This window comes from Piliocolobus tephrosceles, chromosome 15 (genome assembly GCF_002776525.5).
Source record: "Piliocolobus tephrosceles isolate RC106 chromosome 15, ASM277652v3, whole genome shotgun sequence".
Lineage (NCBI taxonomy): Eukaryota > Metazoa > Chordata > Mammalia > Primates > Cercopithecidae > Piliocolobus > Piliocolobus tephrosceles.
In genome coordinates this window covers 27,185,098-27,207,107 of record NC_045448.1, presented here as the reverse complement: position 1 = coordinate 27,207,107, position 22,010 = coordinate 27,185,098, and the positions used below count along the sequence as shown (strand labels likewise).

The window sequence follows — 22,010 nt, the reverse complement described above, 5'->3', positions numbered from 1 at the left end:
AACCCTCAGATCCCACTGTGCACAGGTCTCAGATCCTACTGTGACTTGTGTTTCTTTTCCCCTAGTAGGTCCTCATCTTCAGCAAAATAAACCTCTAGTTGATTGAGATCTGCCGGCATCATTTTTTGGTTTACAAGGATAAGTAAGAACATGGTGATGTAGACAGTGGCAAACTCTACAAGGACAAATGAGCAAGTCCGTCCACAGAATGGCTCCAAGGAAAAAGACCGAGGTGGCACCTATCCATTAAAATAAAGTTAAGGGATTTATCAAGGATTCACAAAATGCATGGGGCACATTTGGCTTTTGTTTTGTTTTAAAATGCTGAAATAATATTCAATTGAGATGGGGTATTACCATGTTGCCTGGGCTGGTCTTGAACTCCTGGACTCAAACAATTGTCCTGCCTTGGCCTCCCAAAGTGCTGGAATTATAGGCATGAGCCACCCTACCTGGCCTACATTTGGCTCTTGATTCAAACAAATTGGTAAGCATTTATAAGACAATAAAGGATATTTAAACACTGACTAGAAATTTATATTTATTTTAGGTGTGAAAAAATTGTGCTTATGATTTAAAATAAAAGAATTACATTTCTGGCTAGGCGCAGTGGCTCACGCCTGTAATCCCCGCACTTTGGGAGGCCGAGGCAGGCAGATCACCTGAGGTCAGGAGTTCGAAACCAGCCTGACCAACATGGAGAAACCCTGTGTCTACTAAAAATACAAAAATTAGCCGGGCGTGATGTCTCATGCCTGTAATCCTAGCTACTCAGGAGGCTAAGGCAGGAGAATCACTTGAACCTGGGAGGCGGAGGTTGTGGTGAGCCGAGATCCTGCCATTGCACTCCAGCCTGGGCGAAACTCCGACTCAAAAGAAGAAAAGAATTAAATTTTGAGATATATTCTGCAACAGTTGTGAACAAAATGGTGTGATGGCTGGGATTTGTTTGGAAATTACCCACAAGGAAAGTAGGCGGGACATAGAGAAAAATTTTCCATGACTGGTAACTGTTGAAGCTGGGTGACAGGCACATGGGAGTTCATTTTATTTTAGTCTTTACTTTTGTATTTGTTTGAAATAGTCCATAATAGGCGCGGTGACTCATGCTTGTAATCTCAGCACTTTGGAAGGCCGAGGTGGGGATAGACCATGAGGTCAGGAGTTCAAGACCAGCCTGGCCCACATGGTGAAACCTCATCTCTACTAAAACTACAAAAATTATCTGGCATGGTAGCGAGTGCCTGTAGTCCCAGCTACTAGGGATGCTGAGGCTGGAGAATCACTTGAACTAGGGAGGTGGAAGTTACAGTGAGCCAAGATCGTGCCACTGCACTCCAGCCTGGGCAACAAAGCGAGACTCTATCTCAAAAAAAAAAAACAATAAACAAACAAAAAAGAAAGTCAGAGTCTTGCTCTGTTACTCAGGCTGCAGTGAGGTGGCATAATCATGGCTCAGTGTAGCCTCAAACTCCTGTGCTCAAGGGATTCTTCCACCTCCCCCTCCTGAATTGCTAGGATTACAAGTGTGAGCCACTGTGCTCTGCTCAACTGACTTAAAAATAGAGAGATTATCCCAGATTATCTGGCTGGACCCAATGTAATCACAAAGGTCCCTAAAAGTTGGAGAGGGAGGCAGAATAGTTCAGAGTCAGAGGGAGATGTGACTATGGCGGAATGTTCATAAAGATACAAGGATACTGGCTTTGAAGCTGTAAGAGGGGGACCACAAACCAGGGACCACAAACCACCAGAAGATGGAAAAGGCAAGGAAATGTACTCTCCCTTACAGCCTCCAGAAAGGAAGGCAGCCTGCCGACATCTGGATTGTTAGCCCAGTGAGACCCATGTTGGACTTCTAATCTAGAGAAGTGTAAAATAATGAATCTGTGTTGTTTTAAGCCGCTAAGTATGAGGTAATTTGTTATGGGAGCAACAGGAAACTAATAACACTAGTCAACTGATTTTTCACACAACTGCCAAGACAATTCCATGGGGGGAAGGAATAGCCTTTTTTTTGTTTGTTTTTGAAAGAGGGTCTCCTTCTGTTGCCCAAGCTGGAGTGCAGTGGCGTGATCTTGGCTCACTGCATCCTCCAACTCCTGGGCTCAAGCCATCCTCCCACCTCAGCCTCTCAAGTAGCTGAGACCACAGACATGCACCACAACACCAAGCTAATTTCTTTCTTTCTTGTTTTTTGGGAAAGATGGGCCTCACTATGTTGCCCAGGCTAGTGGAAAAGTCTTTTCAACAAATGGTGTTGGGACAACTGGATATCCACATACAAAAGAATTAAGTTGAACTTCCACCTCTCACCATATATAAAAATTAACTTGAAGGAGACTAGGTGTGGTGGTTCATGACTATAATCCCAGCACTTGGGAAGGCCAAGGCAAGAGGATTCCTTGAGCTTGGGAGTTCAAAGTGGCAGTAAGCTATGATTACACCACTGCATTCCAGCCTGGGTGACAAAGTGAGACACTGCCTCTAAAACAAAACAAAATAAAACCCCTCAAAATAGATAACAAACTTAAATGTAAGAGCAAAAACTATAAAAGTCTAAGAAGAAAACACAGAGCAAATCTCTGTGACCTTGGGTTAGGCAATGGTTTTTTAGATAAGACACAAAAAGCAAGCAAGAAAAGACAAAATAGATAAATTGGACTTTATCAAATTTGGAAGCTTTTGTGCATCAAAGGAGACCATCAAGAAAGTAAAAAAATAACCCACAGAATCAGGGAAAATATTTGCAAAACATGTGTCTGACAAGGGACCTACATCCAGAATATAAAACAACTTTTATAATACAATGATATGAAGACAAGAACCTAATTAAAAGATAGGTTGATCAGGTGCCTGTAGGTTGGTGGCTCATGCCTGTAATCCCAGTACTTTGGGAGGCCAAGGCAGGCGGATCACCTGAGGCCAGGAGTTTGAGACCAGTCTGGCCAACAGGGAAAAACCCCATCTCTACTAAAAACACAAAATTAGCTGAGTGTGGTGGCGGGCACCTGTAATCCCAGCTACTTGGGAGGCTGAGGCAGGAGAATCACTTGAACTCAGGAGGCAGAGGTTGTGGGAGCTGAGATCGCGCCATTGCACTCCAGCCTGGGCCACAAGAGCAAAACTCCATCTCAAAAAAAAGATAGGTCACTAAAGTTGGTATACAACACCCCACTGCTAAATTTGACTGGCTTTTAAAAAGATAGGCTAAGGATTTGAATATACAGTTCTTCAAAGAAGATAAATATCCCATAGCACATGAAAAGATGCTCAACATCATCAATCATTAGGAAAATGTAAATAAAAACCACAATATCATACTGTTTCACACCCACTAGGATTGCTAAAATAAAAAAGACAGGCAACAACATGTGTTGGTAAGGATAAAGAAACATTGGAACCCTTATACCTCGCTGATGGGATTGAAAATTGGTACAGCCAACTTGGAAGACAGTTTGGTAGTTCCTCAAAATGTTAAATATAGATTTACCATGTAACTCAGTAATTCTGCTCCTATGTATCTAAAGATAAATGAAACCATATGTCCACATAAAACTTGTAGAAGAATGTTCATAGCACTATTAATAATTGCTAAAAAGTAGAAAGAACCATGCCAGGCGCAGCGGCTCACACCTGTAATCCCAGGACTTTGGGAAGCCGAGGCGGGCGGATCACCTGAGGTTGAGAGTTTAAGACCAGCCTGGCCAACATGACAAAACCCTATCTCTACTAAAAATACAAAAATTAGCTGGGCATGGTGGCCTGCACCTGTAGTCCCAGCTACTCGGGAGACTGAGGCAGGAGAATTGCTTGAACCCAGGAGGTGGAGGTTGCAGTGAGCCAAGATTGCACCACTTCACTCCAGCTTGAGCAAGAGTGAGAATTCATCTCAAAAAAAAAAAGTAGAACCAAAATGTCCATCAATTAATTAATGGATAAACAAAATATGGCATATCCATACAAAGGAATATTATCTGGCAATAAAAAGGAATAAAGCAATGATACATGCTACAACATGAATGAACCTTGCAAACATGTTAAAAGAAGTCAACAAAAGACCATATATTGTATAATTCCACTTATATGAAATTCTAGAATATGAAAACCTACAGAAACAGAGTAGATTGATAGTTTCCAGAGGCTGGGGGAAGAGTGGGGACCAACTGCTAATGGGTACAGGACTTATTTTTGGGGGGACAAAAATGTTCTACAACTAGATTGTGGAGATGGTTCTACAACCCTGTGAATATACTAGAAGACATCGAATGGTACACTTTAAATGGGTAGATTGTATGGTATGTGAATTATATCCCAATAAAGCAGTTAAGAAAATAGTTATCAAAACATATAATAGGTATATCCCAAGGGGGAGAAAGGTGTGGTGCATGAGCTCAGCCCAGACAGGCTGTGTGAGTGGGGAGAGCAATGGATGAAGGAGCTGGTTGGAGCTGTGAAGTGCATAGGCCAAGAGTAGAGGTGGGGGCTGGGTCTTGAAGGAGAAACTGAGTGCACTGAAGAATTCTGCCTGCTTCACAGTGTTATCAAGGGCCAGCCTTTGGATGATCTCTGGAAGAAGGTCCCAGAGCCTCAAGGAGGAGATTCTATGATGTCAGCACCTGACCTTTGTGACATACCCACACCTGACCTTTGTGACATACCCACATGCTGCCAGGGAGAACTGAACTCAGGGAATGGGGACCCCAGCTCCCACTGGGGGCGGCAACCCTGGCGCCACCCCTTAGACGAAGTCCCAGTCTCCCAGAGGCTTTTACCAGCTGGCCCCATTCCTTCTGCTGCTGGGTGTAATGAGCCTTCTCTGTCTAGGCCAGGGTGAGCTAGAGGACATCAGCACTAGGGGCAACAAGGGGTCAGAGGAACCAGAGTGGCAGGACACTAGTATGCTTGCAGAACCCCCAAGTCAGGATTAGCAGAATAAAAACCTGTACCACAGGCCTCCAAATGACTGAAGGAGGACTGAGGGCAAAACTCACGGCTCAGACAGAAACAGTGTGTTTAGTGTTAGATGCTGGGGACAGAGAAAGGTGTATCCACCATTTGGTGACTCTGCTCCTCTCTCCCAGGTCCTCTCGATGCTGAAGTGCCTGTGAAACACGGCCCACAGGAATTCTCATTGGTAAGAGCTCCCGGCACCAGAACACCCTTAATTCCTGCTCCTATCTCAGCCCCTAGCCCCCAAACCCCTCCTCCAATCCATCCTACCCTCCCTTCCTCCTTATTCCTCTCCTCCGCACTTCTCACCTTCCCTGGAGCATTTTGCCAGCTCTTTTGATCCCAAAGGTGACATGGATTTAAAGTCTTGGTGAGTTCAGCTTGGAACTAGGGACATGACGCAGAGCCAGAAATGGACCAATTCTCCCAGTGTCTTGGGTTCTGTCTTTTCTCTCCAGGTCCTATGGGCTTTGTCTTCCTCTCTGCCCCACCCAGATAATCGCTGCTGCCCCTCTGCTTTCAAGAGGCAGCTTTGATTCTCCATCCGCACACATCCCTCATCAATGGCTGACTGCAAAGAAGTGAGAAGCCAAGCTTAGGTTCATGCTCATGCCTGAACACCCAGAGAGCCTGGTGCTGGAGGTCTGGGTGTCCCCTTGGCCTGCCACCAGCACCTGCACCCACACCAGGCTGGAGCCAAGCTCTGCGCACAGAAGGTGGCCTTGATTTCTCAGGCACAGCTGACCTCGGAGATACTGGTCCTGACTCTGCCAGTTCTCTCATATCTAGTCTTGTTGCCCCAGTTCCTTCTGGATTCAAGGTGATGTTGCCTCAAAACAAGGACCAGGTTCTGCCACAGACCTCAGTGCTCCCCGGGCGCCTCCCTTGGGGCTTCTCACAACTTGTGGACTCCTCTCCTCATAACCTACAGCCTCTCTCTGCCCATCAGTCCCTCCCTCCCTCTCACCCACTGTTCTTTTCCACTCAGTCCCATCGTCCTTCCTCCCCTCCACCAGCATCCCCCTCTCCTGGCTTCGAATTTGGCTCTTGTGACTCAAATTCTGACTTTGCGCCACATCCCTATTCTCCCTCTCTCCCAAGTTCCCCCACTTTCTTTCACCAGAACTACCTCTCTCTCCCCAATCCACGTGCATCCTCTCCCTCCAACCACTGGCTGTACCCCTCTCCTCCTCTGACCACTTCCTTCTCTCCCTCCCAGCCCCAGAACTCCTCCCTTCCCCACTCACCTTGCCAGTCTCCTTCCCACCCCGAGGACCTGCATAGCTCCACGCTCACTTCTCCAGGCCCAAGTCCACCTTCTCAAAGGCTTCACTCTAACAGGCAGACATGGCGCTGGCATCAGTACAGGGACACCGGATCCGGGGCCCCTGGGGTAGTGGAGAGATGCGTGCCAAGCGAGAAGGATCCTGCACAGTTCAGGGACCCAGGGGCCCTGGCCCAGGCCCTGGTGGTCCAGCTGGGGCACCGCCGCATCGCACACGACCTGCGGCTCCTGCTTTTGCAGCACCTGTGGCTAGGCAGAACCGGCCAGGCGCCAGTCGTGGAGTATCCTATATGCCTGGTGTGCCTCCGGCCCCGCAGCCCCTCCTGCCCCCTCCCCAAGTACAGGACTGGACCCCGGCTGCTTGCCTTCCCCCAACTACTGCCCTGTGTGGAAGGCCAGGAATCTGGGCCACTCCGGATAGGCATCGGCTTCGGCCTCCGCCTGCCCCAGGGCCAGGCCAGGGCCTTGCATCTGCTGCCAGAAAAAAGGCGGAAGGAAGTAGGGCCTCAGTGCAAGGCTCCTCAGGCCTGTGGGCATCCATCGCCAGCATTTCAGCCTGCAGCAGCTCAGGCCCGGGCCGACCCAGCCCCAGGCACACCCTCCCAGACCAGGAGCTTCAGGTCTGCAGGCCTTCAATCACCAAACTCTCCACGATGTTTCTCCGGGCCTCCACCTCGGGCACCAAAACAGGCCACTACCTCCCCGAAGCCCAGGCCGTGCCCTGCCCCAAAGAGGCCAGTTTCTCTGGAGCTCATTCTCCAAAAGTCATCAGTCTAGTTCCAGAGCCACGGAGGCCCCCTGGAACACTCCCTCTAAACCCCACCCTCCCAACCAGGCCCCAGATCTCGGGGAGTCCCCGAGACACCCTGAAGGGCTGGCTGGCAGGAGGTCAGGTGTGTTCTCCTGCTCTGAACCCTGGGAGCCCCGTGTGGAGTCTGCTGTCTCCAGGCTGAAGAGGACCAAGGGCACCAAGACCCCATTCAGCCCCTTTGTGTAGCTAATAAAATCTGACCCTGTGAAACTTGTGTTTGTGTCCTGCTGAGTCCACAGAATAGGTGGCTATAACTACAGGGGTGCCAGTCTCCAACAAGACCCTTGGTGGCAGGGAGGGGGTGGTTGACGCCTATGATCCCAACACACTGGGAGGCTGAGGTAGGAGGACTGCTTGAAGCCAGGAGTTTGAGACCAGCCTGGGCAACATAGCAAGATCCTGTCTCTCCAAAAATAAAAATATAAAAAAATCAGCTGAGTATGGTGGGGTGTGCCTGTACTACCAGCTACTCAAACTACTCAAGAGGCTGAAGTGGAAGGATCACTTGAGTCCAGGAGTTCAAGGCTACAATGAGCTATATCATGCCATTGCACTCCAGCCTGGGTGACAGAGACCCTATCTCAAAAAAAAAAAAAAGAGGGCAGGGTGTGGTGTGGTGGCTCAAGCCTGTAATCCCAGCACTTTGGGAGGCCAAGGTGGGCATATCATTTAAGGTCAGGAGTACAAGACCAGCCTGGCCAACATGGTAAAACTCCGTCTCCACTAAAAATACAAAAATTAGCCGGGCGTGGTGGCAGGCGCCTGTAGTTCCAACTACTCAGGAGGCTGAGGCAGGAGAATCACTTGAACCTGAGAGGCGGAGGTTGCAGTGAGCTGAGATCAGGCCACTACACTCCAGCCTGGGCAACAGAGCAAGACTCTGTCTCAAAAAATAAAAGAAAAAAGACCCTGGAGGATGGTGTCAAAGGAAACAGAGAGGCCAGAAAGAGCAGGTGCCATGTATCCAAGGAGGACAAGAGACCCACAAGGCCTGGGGACTTGAGATATGCAGACAGCTTGGCCACACCCTTCACACATCTAATGCAACTCTGTGGGACAGATATTAGCATCCCCAAAGATGAAGCCACTGCACCACTCCTCTAGGTGCACCTTAGTTAACCAGAATGCAGGAGAGGTGTCTCCTTTCAGGGAAGGACATCCCTTGTACTCACTCTCAAGAGTGCACAAAGGTCCTCATCAGATCACAAATCCGAGGGAGGATGAGTATCAGGCGCAGAAGATACCTGCCCAGGAGCTGAACTGCCCCTGCTGAGGCCAGCAAAGCAGCTGGCCACCCACCAAGCCACCGGCCCAGGAGTGTGAAGCCTTGAGAAAGGGAATGGCGGACACTACCCCTGCCAAAAGTGGGGGATAGGAGTTAAGGATGACAGAGGCGTCCCCATACGAGGAAGCAGTGGATTCAGCATTTGAAGTCAGGTTTATTTTTAAGTTCATGCTGCCTCCATTAAGAAGCAAGAGACTCCAGTGGTTTCTGGTGTGTGCCCTCGGGCAAATCACTTCCTCTCTCGGGTAAGCTGCAAAGGCCTGTGTTCCCAGGAGTTGGCGTATCACTCCCCAAGTGGGAACAGTCCTAATTCGAGGATTTCACGTGTGTGGGAGAGACAGGGTTTAGCTCTGTCACCCAGGGGCTGGAGTGCAGTGGTGGTTGAGCATAGTGGTCTTGCTCACTGCAGCCTCGACCTCCCAGTCTCAAGTGATCCTCCTACCTGAGCCTTCTGGGCAGCTGGGCCCATAGGTGCCACGACGTTTGGCTAATTTTTAAATATTTTGTAGAGATGGAGTCTCCCCATATTGTCCAGGCTGGTCTGGAAAGCCTGGGCTCAAGCCATCCTCCTCTCTCGGACTTTCTGAAAGTGTTGGGATTACAGGGGGATTACAGGCATGAGCCACCGTGCCCGGCAGAGGATTTTTTTTTTTTTTTTTGAGACGGAGTTTCACTCTTGTTGCTTGCTGCCCAGGCTGGAGTGCAATGGCAATGGCGTGATCTCGGCTCACTGCAACCTCTATCTCCCGGGTTCAAGTAATTCTCCTGCCTCAGGTCCCCGAGTAGCTGGGATTACAGGCGAACGCCACCACAGGCGCACGCCACCACACCCTTTGTATTTTTGGTACAGACGGGATTTCTCCGTGTTGGTCAGGCTGGTCTCGAACTCCTGACCTCGTGATCCGCGCGCCTCGGCCTCCCAAAGTGCTGGGATTACAGGCGCGAGTCGGATTTCTTTATTAAAGGTTGACCTTCATCAACCTCCACTGGCTCCACCTCCTCCGCGCCCCGGGGCGCCCCGCACAAAGATGGCGAAGTGCTGGGCAACTGTGCCTCCGCGCCAGGGATGGAGAACCGAAGCCCCGCCCCGGGGAACGCGGCCCCGCCGGCTAGTGCTGACTCGTGTCGGTGCTCCCGCGCCTGCGCGGAGGGAGCCGCGAGCAGGTGCGCGTGCGCAGTGCGCGTCTGCGAGAGCGACTTAGAGGCACTGGAGCTAAACCTCGGCTGCCTGCGGGTGATCAGGGTTTTGGCAACTCCCCGGTGTGAGAGGGGTCGGGTGTGCTCCCGGCGGCGACGGGGCCGAGTTCACCAGCGGCCGGGGCAGTAGTCGAAGGCCCAGCCCGTTATGTCCTGGGTGCCGTGGTGCAGGCAGTGAACGCGCGCCGGGCGTGATGGGCCGACGCCGGGCGCCAGAGCTGTACCGGGCTCCGTTCCCGTTGTACGCACTTCAGGTTGACCCCAGCACTGGGCTGCTCATCGCTGCGGGCGGAGGAGGCGCCGCCAAGACAGGCATAAAGAATGGTGTGGTGAGAGCTCAGGGCCACTGGGGCTGGGTCTTGCTGTGGGCTGGCGGCGATTCCAGGGTGGCCGGGGGTCGCGGGGCGGGCCACACTCTAGCTTCGGGCCCTGCCCACTTCTGTTGGGAAGACCCGCTTGCCTGACGCCCCGGCGCGAATTTCAGTCGAGAACTCAGCAGGCAGAGGAGAGGCTTTTAAGGTAAAGTGAAAGCTGCACACAGCTGCAGAGCCGGCAGGAACGCCTCAGCTCCGCCTCGGAGCAGCTCCGGGGCTCTTATCCTGGCCTTTTCCAGGGGGTCTTGCCTGCCCTCTAGCAGCGGCGAGAGTGGTGCATTTGGGTTTAGGCTAAGTTCCTTCCCTCTTCTGAGCTTCACCCTGTTCTGTAAAATGGAGGTAATAATCCCAGTCCTGCTCGCTGTATAGATTTGTGAGGCCCAAATGAGAGAAAAAAGACTCGAGAAACCCTTGTGAACTATAACGTGCAGAAAGTAAAGGGGTAAGACATCAGACTGTTCCTACACGTGCTCTCTGGGCACCCCTGAACTTGCTCATCCGGGTCCCCCTCCCACAGCACTTTCTGCAGCTAGAGCGGATTAATGGGCGCTTGAGTGCCTCCTTGCTGCACTCCCATGACACAGAGACACGGGCCACCATGAACTTGGCACTGGCTGGTGACATCCTTGCTGCAGGGCAGGATGCCCACTGTCAGCTCCTGCGCTTCCAGGCCCATCAACAGAAAGGCAACAAGGCAGAGAAGGCAGGTAAGGAGCTCTCTCCCTCTCTACCCGCTTGGGGAAAGGGTTGAACGAGTAAGGTCACTCTTATCTTGGTGTTTCTAAAGAAGTGGGTCTGGAAGTAGGGTTTTGGTAGCAAGCTAGAAGCTGTATGGGCACCTGCCATGGAGCGAGGGGCCAGTACTCCTTACTGCAGAAGCCTAGAACCTGGCCAAGTGTTTCTGTTACAGGTTCCAAGGAGCAGGGGCCTCGACAAAGGAAGGGAGCAGCCCCAGCAGAGAAGAAATGTGGAGCGGAAACCCAGCACGAAGGGCTAGAACTCAGGGTAGAGAATTTGCAGGCAGTGCAGACAGACTTCAGCTCCGATCCACTGCAGAAAGTTGTGTGCTTCAACCACGATAATACCCTGCTTGCCACTGGAGGGACAGATGGCTACGTTCGTGTCTGGAAGGTGTGGGTTTGCGGGGTTAGGGAGGATGAATGTCAGTAACAGCAAAACCAAAATTGTGAGAAGCTGAACGTGGCATCTGGGAAACTTGTGAATGAAGCTTGCATTGAGGGGCCATTAGAAGGGGGTGGCATGGAGATCAGTCACAGTGTACTTGCTGGACACCTGAGTTAACCATGGTGGTGGTTTGGCTACAGGTACCCAGCCTGGAGAAGGTTCTGGAGTTCAAAGCCCACGAAGGGGAGATTGAAGACCTGGCTTTAGGGCCTGATGGCAAGGTGAGGGGGTGGGGGTGGGAGGAGGGTGGAGAAGGAGAGAGGAGGTGCTTATGCTGCTTGCCCAGTGAGTGGATCCCCTAACTGTCCATCCTTGGAATCTTTATTCCTGGCTAGTTGGTAACCGTGGGCCGGGACCTTAAGGCCTCTGTGTGGCAGAAGAATCAGCTGGTGACACAGCTGCAGTGGCAAGAGAATGGACCCACCTTTTCCAGCACACCTTACCGTTATCAGGCCTGCAGGTGTGAAGACTTTGCGGGGTGGCTGAAAGAGGCATAGCCCAGCTGTGGTGGGGGAGAGGGAAAAGACTGGGGATGGGAGAGCTGGGGAGGAACTTGTTGAGTTTTACCTCAGGTCTGACCAGGGTGCAGGTGGTGCACAAACCTCTGAGGAGGGTTGGGCAGGCCCAGGAGCTGAATAGCTCCTCATCCGGCCCCCAGGTTTGGGCAGGTCCCAGACCAGCCTGCTGGGCTGCGACTCTTCACAGTACAAATTCCCCACAAGCGCCTGCGCCAGCCCCCTCCCTGCTACCTCACAGCCTGGGATGGCTCCAACTTCTTGCCCCTTCGGACCAAGTCCTGTGGCCATGAAGTCATCTCCTGCCTCAATGTCAGGTGTGAGACATTGCTGCCTTGGCTAGGTGGGGGTCCCTGAGGGAGCTTGGAAAGGAGGCCTGCCTGGGTCCCCGCGGACCGGGATTGGGGTATGAGGGTTGCTGCACAAGCCTCCAGGACAACGAGCACTTTATTGTTTGTTGCAGTGAGTCTGGCACCTTCCTAGGCCTGGGCACGGTCACTGGCTCTGTTGCCATCTACATAGCTTTCTCTCTCCAGGTAATGGGTGGAGGTTGGCATGGCCCTGTCGGTGGACTGTAGGCCTGTCTCTACCCTGAGTGTGCAGGAAGGAGTCTGGCCCGTTCTATAGAGGGAAAACCTGGGGGTGGGGAGCATGCTTTCCAGAAAGACAGTTCCCAGCTAGGCCTTTCCCCACTCGTTTTCCTTCTACCCGCAGTGCCTCTACTACGTGAGGGAGGCCCATGGCATTGTGGTGACGGATGTGGCCTTTCTACCTGAGAAGGGTCGTGGTCCAGAGCTCCTTGGGTCCCATGAAACTGCCCTGTTCTCTGTGGCTGTGGACAGTCGTTGCCAGCTGCATCTGTTGCCCTCACGGCGTGAGTTATTGGGCGGGGCAGGCAGGCACCACCCCACCTTTAACTGGACCAGAAACATGCCCCCCGGGGGCTGGGCTCTTGTTTGTGCCACTCCCCCTTTGAAGGGTTCTGGTTTTCAGGCTGGGAAGCCCCTTTGCCTGCTGACCTCTCCCTTTCCCTCCTGCAGGGAGTGTTCCTGTGTGGCTCCTGCTCCTGCTGTGTGTCGGGCTTATTGTTGTGACCATCCTGCTGCTCCAGAGTGCCTTTCCAGGTTTCCTTTAGCTTCCCTGCGTCCTGGGAATCAGGAGCCTGGACACTGCCATCTCTAGAGCAGAGTGGAGGCCTGGACTCCCTTTGCTCACTCCATTCGGGTCCACAGCTGAGGCTGCCTCTGATAAGATGAATGGGCACTGCCTGCCCTTCTAGTGAAAAGGCTTGGTTATGGCCCTGCCTGACTCTGGGCCCCAGGAACCCTGCCTTCATCATCTGTGGATCCATCCAGAACAGTGGTGTCTGAAGCCCAGGCCATACTCCCTGCCTCCTTCCTTCTGCCTACTAGAGGCTCAAGAGTTGAGCTTGTCCTTTCTCTAGAAACATGTGAAGATGCCCAAGAGCCTGGAGGCACTGCTGTCCTTCCTGCAGAAACAGTTTCTCCTCCTCCCCTCACAGCCTTGGGGCCAGTTCCCCTTCACATGAAGCCCCTGGCATTTGCTGGGGAAGGGACTGGCCTGGTACTTGCTGTTGGGGCAGGAAGGGGCAAAAGGAAGACTTGGTTAGTAATCTGGGGGTTCAGATGGGTCCTTCAGTACTAAGCCAGCCGGCCTAAAGATGCAGTAAGTTCCTACATAGTCTAACCTTGAGGAAAGGGAAAATGAACCTCAGCCCACTAGGCAGGAAAAGTTGATATTTAATAAACAAGGAAAGAGTGACCTGAGACCCCCCAGTGGTACTCTTGTCAGCTATTTCTGTCCTCAGAAGGTGAGAGAGCCCAGAGGTCAGGCAGCCCCTCTGGGTGCTGGAAGATGGCTCTGGCATACTGATGCAAGAGGCGGCTCATGTAGCAGTGCTGCCATGGGAGCAGCCCTTCCAGGAAGCTGATGTGGCCACCCCGGGCTGTGATGAGCAGTACAACGTAGGGGGACTGTTGGGCGGCCTGTATGGGAAGGGCTAGGAGAGGGTCAGGGGTCAGAAACGGCCTTCACTGGGAGCCCAGGCTCTCTGTTGCGTCCCTCATGGCCCATTTTCCTTGGGGCCAAAGTGTCCTGATTCAGAGTACTCACCACCGACGGGGGAGAAGGGGTCATCTGCTGCATTGAGACAGAGCACAGGGATCTGGATGGCATCTACCTTGGTTCTAGGGCTTGCTGTTTTGTAGTAGGTAACACAGTCTTGATATCCAAAGGCCACAGATGTGTAGCGCTCATCAAACTGGCGGATTGTGTGGCCCTGCAGCTGTTACCGTAGGATAGGCTAAGATGATAAAGAATGGGAAGATAGTGGAAGACTCATTTGGGGGGGCCCAGGGGCATGGCTGAAGATTATACCTGTAGCACAAAGTCTATGTCCACCACCTTTTCAATCACCTTTCTGTTTCTGCAAGAGTACATAAGAGTTTGGCTTGACACCTGGACCTGGTCCCCACCCCAGGCCCTGTCTTACTATCTCATATGTAAAGAAGCCCAGAGAGAACTGACTGAGCACTAGGAGAGCTTGGAGTGTCTGCCATCCTACTCTGTCTACTGCCTCCTCCCACTTGCCACGACCCTACCGTTCCACAAGTTGGCAGAGCCCAGCTGTGAGGGGCTGATTGAAGAGCAGTGAGTTGAGTGGGGTTTCCAGAGAGCGGGTGGTCTCAAAGGAATCCCAGCATGCAGACAGAGTCAGTGCTGCCGCCAGCCCTGCAGCCTGCCCGGCCTGTGCCAGGTGATTCAGCACCAGTATCCTGTAGAATGGGACAAAGGACCATGAAAGAAGGGTTTGCATTAATGTGAGTTGGGACAGAGAGAGGGGACATGGAGGAGGAAAGGAAGACTGGGCCTCTGGGTTAAGCCTAGGCAATCTTTACCCTCCAAAAGAGATGCCCACGGCTAGCAGTGGAGCTCGGGGATAGCGGTGCTTTATGTGGTTCATGACTGTCTGTAGATCTTCAGTATTGCTGGCACAAAAAGCCCTGTGGGTCTGAGGGCAAATCAGATCATTAGGTAGGGAGGGAGACTGTGGTCAGAAGGTGGAGGGGAAATTGAGGAAGGATAGGTAGGAGGTAGAGCCCCAGGGCCAAGGATCTCTAAAGGGAGTGGGTGAAGGGCTGCTATGAGGAAGGCTGCTACTCACCCGCAGTTCCTCCCCACGGCAGCCCTGGTTGTTAAACACGACAGCCCTGTGGCACACAGGTCCATCTTAGCCAGACCCTTCTTAGCCCCTCTCCCCTTTCAGTAGTCTTCAGAAAGATCCCTGTCCAAAGATTCCCTTCGTGTAGCATTCTTCGTATCTATCAGTGTCCAGATTGACTTCTCCTTAGTACACGTTCTCAGATGCCACCCCACTCCGGGGCTGCACCCATCCTTACTGGTAGCCATCCCTCAGAGCTTGGTTAACTAGGTGCAAGATGTATGTCTCCTGGCTACTGCCGGTGATGCCAGGAAGCAGCAGCACGATGGGCTGGGTGGTAGGATCAGGGTCTTGGCTGCTGTCAGGCTGCTTGGCCCAGTCTAGCAGGAGCTGGCCTCCATCTGGTGTTTGGAGGATGTCACTGTGGTTTTGGAAGAAGAGGCACACAAAGATAACAATGTAATTCAAAAGCTTTGTCCTGTGCCCCACCCATAAATGAGTCTCATAACTTCCCATCAGCATCCTCTGAGGGTGTTTTTCATGTAAAACAGTAAGGCTTGACAGTGTGGGGTGGGGACATAAAAGATCATGACCTGATGGCCATGCAATTATATAGCCCTTCCATATAACATCCACTCTCATTGTACCCGCAACACAGGGATGTGGATGAGACAGATTACCTACATTTTAAAAGTGGTAAATAGATTTTCCCTAGATACCTGGGGTTTCACGTTCTGTTCTGTCCCTTCTTACCTCTGATAAAAGACTAGGGGCTGAGACTGCAGGAAGACTTGGAAGATGCTTTGTAGTCGCCCCTCAAAACACCATAGCGTTGGGTAGAAAGTCTCCGTGGTGATGGAACAGTGTTGCTCCAGGAAGGCCAGAAACTGCGGCCCAGCCACCAGCCGAGGCCTCTGTAATCACGCAACAGTCTGCCCCACTTCCCTGACTTTTGCACCGAGCTAATGAGGCACCCAACACCAGAGGGTGAGAGGGCCCCTCTCCAGAGGCCAGCCGGGAGGACCCTGCTTTGTCTGCACGTGAGATACTCAGCACAGCTCAGTTGAATGGCCAAGTCTCTGAAAATACACTCCAGCTAGAGCCCCTAAAAAACCCAGTCTTGGAGTGTCACTGCCCAGAATTGACCCTGAACTGGGAGCTGCTGAGTGACTGAGTGCTGACTTTCCCACTCAGCCTATCCATGCCCCAAACCCATTTTGGAGAGAGCAGATAATGTGAACAGCTAGGCTCAGTGGTGTGCGCCTGTGGTCCCAACCACCTGGGAGGCTGAGGTGGGAGGATCACTTGAGCCCAGGAGTTCAAGGCTGCAGTGAGCTATGATAGCACCACTGTTCGCTAGCCTGGGCGACAGTGAGACCCTGTCAATAAATAAGTGCCCAGCTGATCCCCTGCAGAAAAAGTCAGGGTTCTGGGCAGGGGCTGAAGAAATGCAGCACCATTCAATCTTCAACCTTTACTTTGCAGTTGAAAATGAAGCCGGCCGGGCGCGGTGGCTCGTGCCTGTAATCCCAGCACTTTGGGAGGCCGAGGTGGGTGGATCATGAGGTCAAGAGATGGAGACCATCCTGGCCAACATGGTGAGACCCTGATTCTACTAAAAATACAAAAATTAGCCAGGCATGGTGGTGCGTGCCTGTAGTCTCAGCTACTCAGGAGGCTGAGGCAGGAGAATTGCCCCTGCACTCCAGCCTGATGACAGAGCAAAACACCATCTTTTTTTTTTTTTTTTTTTTTTTTGAGACAGAATCTTGCTCTGTCGCCCAGGCTGGAGTGCAGTGGCATGATCTTGGCTCACTGCAAGCTCCACCTCCTGGGTTCATGCCATTCTACTGCCTCAGCCCCCCAAGTAGCTGGGACTACAGGCGCCTGCCCAGGCCCGCCTAATTTTTTGTATTTTTAGTAGAGACGGGGTTTCACCATGTTAGCCAGGATGGTCTCAATCTCCTGACCTCTTGATCTACCCGCCTTGGCCTCCCAAAGTGGTGGGGTTACAGGTGTGAGCCACCGTGCCTGGCCTAAGGGGCTTCTTTGTACCAGGGACCTTATCTTCTCTTACTTGTGAGGCCCCTGCTGTTAGATTGTGCTCTAAAGGATGAACAGCCCTAATGTGAATCGATGTTTTTCTTTCTTCGTGCCAGCCAGGGGGAAGGTGACAAGGATGAAATAACAGGGACAGATGAGGTCAGTGGGCACTGAGCCCTGACTTTCAGTTTCTCTGCTGTATTCTGGACCTCAAGTGAATGAGAGAGCCTAGCCACGTAGAAGGCATGTGAAGGAGGAGTATGCCATAGGTTCAAGAATAGAAACTGCGTATCTGCAATGAGTCCTGAGGAACATGAAGACCAGGTTTCTATCTCCAGTACAGTCCCCATACTCTACAGGGGCAAATGGCAGAGAGGCCAAGTTGATAGTGCAACCGTTGGGAGATGTGACTTTCGACCCTAGTCCTTAAGCCCTGGAATTATGATAGCTGTCAGTTGTGTGCAGGCACTGAACTAAGCCCAAGCTTATGAGATATTTTATAAGTGAAGAAGTTATGACTGACAGATGTTAAGTGGTTTGTCCAGTTACACAGCAAGCAAGAGGCAAAACAAAATTCTAACTATGACATTACCACCAGTACTTGTAGGTAAGATTTGTTGAGTGCTCATTAAGCTCCAGGCATTGTGCTAAGCACTTCACACAAATTTTGTCTTGTGATTTTCACAACAGTTCCATGAAATAGGTTGGATTTGAATGCTGAATAACTTGTCAAAGGTCAGAAGCTTGCCAGAACTAGTTAGTGGCAGAGCAGGAGATTCAAACCCAGGTCTCTCTGACTCTAGAGCCTGCGCTGCCTAGTCACTGTTGTGTATTGCCTCCTAATTGCCAAGATTTTGAGTTGCTATCCATTTTTTTTTTTTTCTACTTGAGACGGAGTTTTGCTCTGACACCCAGGCTAGAGTGCAGTGGTGCCATCTCAGCTCACCACAACCTCTGCCTCCTGGGTTCAAGTGATTCTCCTGCCTCAGGCTTCTGAGTAGCTGGGATTATAGGCATGTGCCACCACGCCCGGCTAATTTTTGTATTTTTAGTAGAGTCGGGGTTTCTTCATGTTGGTCAGGCTGGTCTCGAACTCCCGATCTCAGGCGATCCTCACACCTCTGCCTCCCAAAGTGTTGGGATTACAGGCGTGAGCCACCGCGCCCGGCCCTAAGGAAGACATTTAGTAAACAATAAATGCTAATGTAGAAAGTTCTGAAAATATAGAAAAGTCTCGGTAACACTAAAGGCTCCTGTAGACCTTTTTAAAGGACTCGAACCAGTAGGTGTCTTGTTAGACTCAGCTACCTAGAACAGAGTTTAATGAAGATGAAAATATTTGACTTTTCCTGGATATGTAAATTGTGTTTATCTAAATTTCAGTGAGAAAAATCTCCAAATTCATCAAAATCAACCTCTTCAAACTTTCTCATCACACTATATGGAGAGCCTGGAACATAAAACAGGGCTGAATGAGCAAGGAGAGTTAGGGTCATCCATCAGTTCTGAGCTAGGCCAGTTCTGGCCTCAGCCACCCCTTAAGGGAAGGGAGGCCCTACTAAGCTATTTGGGGGGTGGGTGGTGTTGGGAGTTAGCCATGACCCCGCAGACCTCTGGTTCCTTCCTTCAGTGCAGCTGAAAGACTCAGCTAAACCACCTAAAAAGGAATGCAAAGTGTGCACATCTCTGACACCTGAGGATGCCTTCCAACCCACTTTTCCCAAATGCTTGTCCACATCATAGAGAGCAGCACCCTCCGGTGCCCAAAAGGCCCAGCTGGCATGGGGAGCACATGGGATGCAGAGGCACTAGGGAGGCAGAGCCAAGTCTCCATTCGGTGGGAGCAAATTTCATCTGTGGGGAAGCCCAACCGTTCCAGCTCCCACCAAGAGCTCAAGCCCGTGTCTGGAAGCTGCCCCTACACCCAAACCCGCCGGCCAGAGCACTGAACCCGCACCCACGTGAAGGACACATGCCCAGTAGTAGCCCAAGTAGAGGGCAACGGCAAGAGCCAAGAGCGGAGAAAAGGTGTCTGCCCAGGTGCCATTCTGGGGGCTCAGAAAGGAGCTCAGCATCTTGTGTTGGGGGCTTCCGACCCTCAGGCTCCTGGCTGGCCCCGGCTCGCCGGCTGTGACTCGCGGGTCCGCCCGCCGCCTGCCATGGACTGCCTGTGCAGGTCCTGTCCCTGCTGCCGGCCGTTCGCGCTGCCCGCCCCGCCCACCGCCGGTGCCGCGGCTGGGCGGCGAAAGGCGGTGCTAGTTGGTCGCGGGGCTGGGCGGCTGCGCCTAGTGTCCCGCACAGAAGTAACTCGAGCGACCTGCGAATGGCCTCCCGCCCTCCCTCTTCTTCTGCTTCCCCTCCGCGGTTCCTGGCTCTGCAGCCCAAGACAAGCGGCCTCCCCCAGCTGCCATCTTGGTGCGGGGCATTTCCAGCTCCCTCAAACTCTTCCCCGGCGACCCCCTGAGTCCAGCAACCTGGCCAGAGCCCCTCAGGCACTCGCAGTCAGTCACACACAGAACACAGCTACTCCCACGGTGACATTCTGCTCTGTCACAGACTACAGCCATTCACAGTGACCCTCACCAGTCACTGTCCGACTGTGAAACCCCACACTGTCACACAGCTTTCAGCTGCTCAGTGTTGGCATTGCACACACATGCAGCTTCCTGCAGAGTCACTCTGCGTTGCCTCATACAGCCCCTGCCACACAGTCCTCGTACAGTAGATAATTTGCTCACCACCCGCTCTGTACCAGGCACTTGATGCAGACCCCCCCATGTTACTGTCCCTGTCTTCATTGAAATATAGGCGGTCATCTACTAAGAGTAGTGGCTTTCAACCTTGACTGCAGATCGGAATCATCTAGGATTTTTAAAACTACCAGTGCCCAGGCCCTACCCCTGATACAGTTGGTCTGGAGAGGAGCCTAGGTATCAGTATACCTTAAAGCTTATAGGAGGTTCACAAGTCATCAGGGCTTAACAGGGTCCACACAAGGGAAGTACCAGCTGTCATGGGAGCACTGCGGGGGTGCCCGGACTTCATGGGAGGGTGTTCTAGCAGATGGGGCGGCATAGGCAAAAGCCTGGAGGTGAAGGATGTCTTAAGGGAACAGAAAGAAATTTGGTGTGGCTGGAACATGTGGGTGGTCAAGGACCACATAATTGCTGCAGTTTATCCTAGGGTCAGAGGAAAGCCATCCTAGGGTTTTAAGAAGGGAAGAGTGACATGAGTTATGTTTTAGGAGAATCATTCAGTTGCTGGGAGAATAGATTGAAGGAGGAGGAAAGTAAAAGCAGAGAGGCCACTGGGAGGCTGCTGACAGAAGGCCAGGCTCAAAAGATGCCTGGACTGGAGTATACCCAGGAGAAGAGTGAAAAGCTTCAAGATCAGAGGCACAATTGATAGGACCTGGTGGTAGATTGGAGGCAGGGGAAGAAGGAGGAACACGGATGGCCCCCAGGTTTCCGACTGCACAGACATAAAGTGCCCATCCCTGGGATAGGGAAACAGAGGGGAGGAAGATTTGAAGAGGAAGATGATGCATTTAGACACAGACATGTAGAGGATGGGGTGCTGGTAAGTGTTTTCACCGCGTTTCCTTAGGTTCTGTATTTGTCTCTTTGGCATCCATAAATCACAGGGCCAACCTAATGTCCAAGGTTGTTTACGTCTCCCCTGCAATCCAGAGCTCATACTCTGAGTCACTTCCTTTCTCTAACTTTCACATTCCAAGCCAGTATCTCCCCTGCCCTAAATCAACCCAGGACCAGGTCACTAGTACCAGTCCCTGTGCCCCAGAGTGCTCTGGGATTATTCAAACTAGGCAGTCCCAAACTACTTCTCCTGCCTTGCTGGGAGAAGTACACCCAGTAAAGGCCCGTACCTTCCCCTCCTTTCTGCCTTCTATGTGACACTGGCACTTTCCCCTGTGACTGTGCCTTTTGTTTCTAGGGGAACTGTGAATAACATTAAGCTTTTCTTTCAATGGCAGTGACCTCTTCATGTCCTCACTCAGCCACCTTTATAAATTAAGACTCAGGCACAAATTAGTAGGATACTCAATGCCTGAAGTGGCCTGGGGCTTAGAGATTGGAGCTGGAGAATTGGTAATCATTGGCATTTAGGTGGTGTATTAGTTGGCAGTTTGCTCTAAGAAAGCACTACAAACTGGGTGTCTTAAACTAGGGGTCCCCAACCCCCTGGGCTACAAACTGGTGCTGGTCCATGGCCTGTTAGGAAGCAGGTGGCATAGCAGTAGGTGAGCAGGGTGAGCAAGCATTACCGCCTGAGATCAGTGGTGGAATTAGATTCTCATAGGAGTGCAAACCCTATTGTGAACTGCACACAGAAGGATCTAGGTTGCGTGCTCCTTATTAAAATCTAATGCCTGATGATCTGAGGTGGAAGTTTCATCTCAAAACCATCCCTCTCACCCACAACCCTTCTGATATGTGGAAAGATTGTCTTCTCTGAGGCTGGGCACCGTGGCTCACGCCTGCAATGCCCAATGCTTTGAGAGGTCAAGGCAGGCGAATTACCTGAGGTCAGGAGTTCAAGACTAGCCTGGCCAACATGGTGAAACCTCGTCCCTACTAAAAAATACAAAAAAATTAAAAATAAAAATTAGCTGGGTGTGGTGGTGTACACCTGTAATCCCAGCTACTCGGGAGGCTGAGACATGAGAATCACTTGAACCTGGGAGCTGGAGGTTGCAGTGAGCTGAGATAGCACCACTGCACTCTAGCTGGGATGACAGAGTGAGAGTCCGTCTCAAAAAAAAAAAAAAAAAAAGATTGTCTTCTCTGAAACTGGTCCCTGGTGCCAAAAAGGTTGGGGACTGTCTTAAACAACAGTGATTTATTGTCTCACACTTCTGGAGACTAGAAGTCAAGATTGAAATATCAGTAGGGTGGGTTCGTTCTGGGAGCCATGAGGAATAATCTATTCCGTGCCTCTCCCCTGGCTTCTGGTGTTCTGCTGGAAATCTTTGGCACTCCCTGACTGGTAGAAGCATCACCCTGATCTCTGTCTTCATCTTCACAAACATCTTAGTGTGTTTGCGCTGCTATAACAAAATCCCACAGACTGGGTAATTTGCAAACAACAGAAATTTATTCCTCACAGTTCTGGAGACTGGGAGGTCCAAGATCCAGGCACTGGCAGGTTCGGTGTCTGTGA

At 51.6% G+C, this 22,010-nt stretch overlaps 3 protein-coding genes across 4 annotated transcripts; 2 read left to right on the top strand and 1 right to left on the bottom strand.

Annotated features, from left to right (window-relative positions):
- Nucleotides 1-5,426: 5,426 nt before the first annotated feature.
- Nucleotides 5,427-7,254, top strand: PRR30 (proline rich 30). The gene has a single exon (XM_023229912.1). The coding sequence runs from the start codon at nt 5,777-5,779 to the stop codon at nt 7,013-7,015; it is 1,239 nt and encodes a 412-aa protein (XP_023085680.1). The 5' UTR covers nt 5,427-5,776; the 3' UTR covers nt 7,016-7,254.
- Nucleotides 7,255-9,469: 2,215 nt separating this feature from the next.
- PREB (prolactin regulatory element binding) lies at nt 9,470-13,398 on the top strand. 2 transcript variants are annotated; one of them, XM_023229992.1, is made up of 9 exons: nt 9,470-9,860; nt 10,423-10,612; nt 10,816-11,036; nt 11,231-11,311; nt 11,426-11,550; nt 11,749-11,922; nt 12,069-12,141; nt 12,320-12,479; nt 12,646-13,398. In XM_023229992.1, exons 1-9 carry the CDS (start codon nt 9,726-9,728, stop codon nt 12,738-12,740), a joined length of 1,254 nt encoding a protein of 417 aa, XP_023085760.1. In that variant the 5' UTR covers nt 9,470-9,725; the 3' UTR covers nt 12,741-13,398. The 2 variants fall into 2 exon arrangements, with proteins under 2 accessions (XP_023085760.1, XP_023085761.1); XM_023229993.1 differs by lacking the exon at nt 12,320-12,479 and having other exon boundaries at nt 12,646-12,699.
- Nucleotides 13,346-18,904, bottom strand: ABHD1 (abhydrolase domain containing 1). Its single transcript, XM_023229994.2, has 9 exons — nt 18,791-18,904; nt 15,540-15,700; nt 15,025-15,207; nt 14,790-14,835; nt 14,524-14,636; nt 14,227-14,400; nt 14,003-14,051; nt 13,739-13,904; nt 13,346-13,625 (listed from the first exon to the last, which is right to left on the bottom strand). The coding sequence occupies exons 1-9, from the start codon at nt 18,902-18,904 to the stop codon at nt 13,414-13,416; spliced, it is 1,218 nt and encodes a 405-aa protein (XP_023085762.2). The 3' UTR covers nt 13,346-13,413.
- Between the last annotated feature and the right edge of the window lie 3,106 nt (nt 18,905-22,010).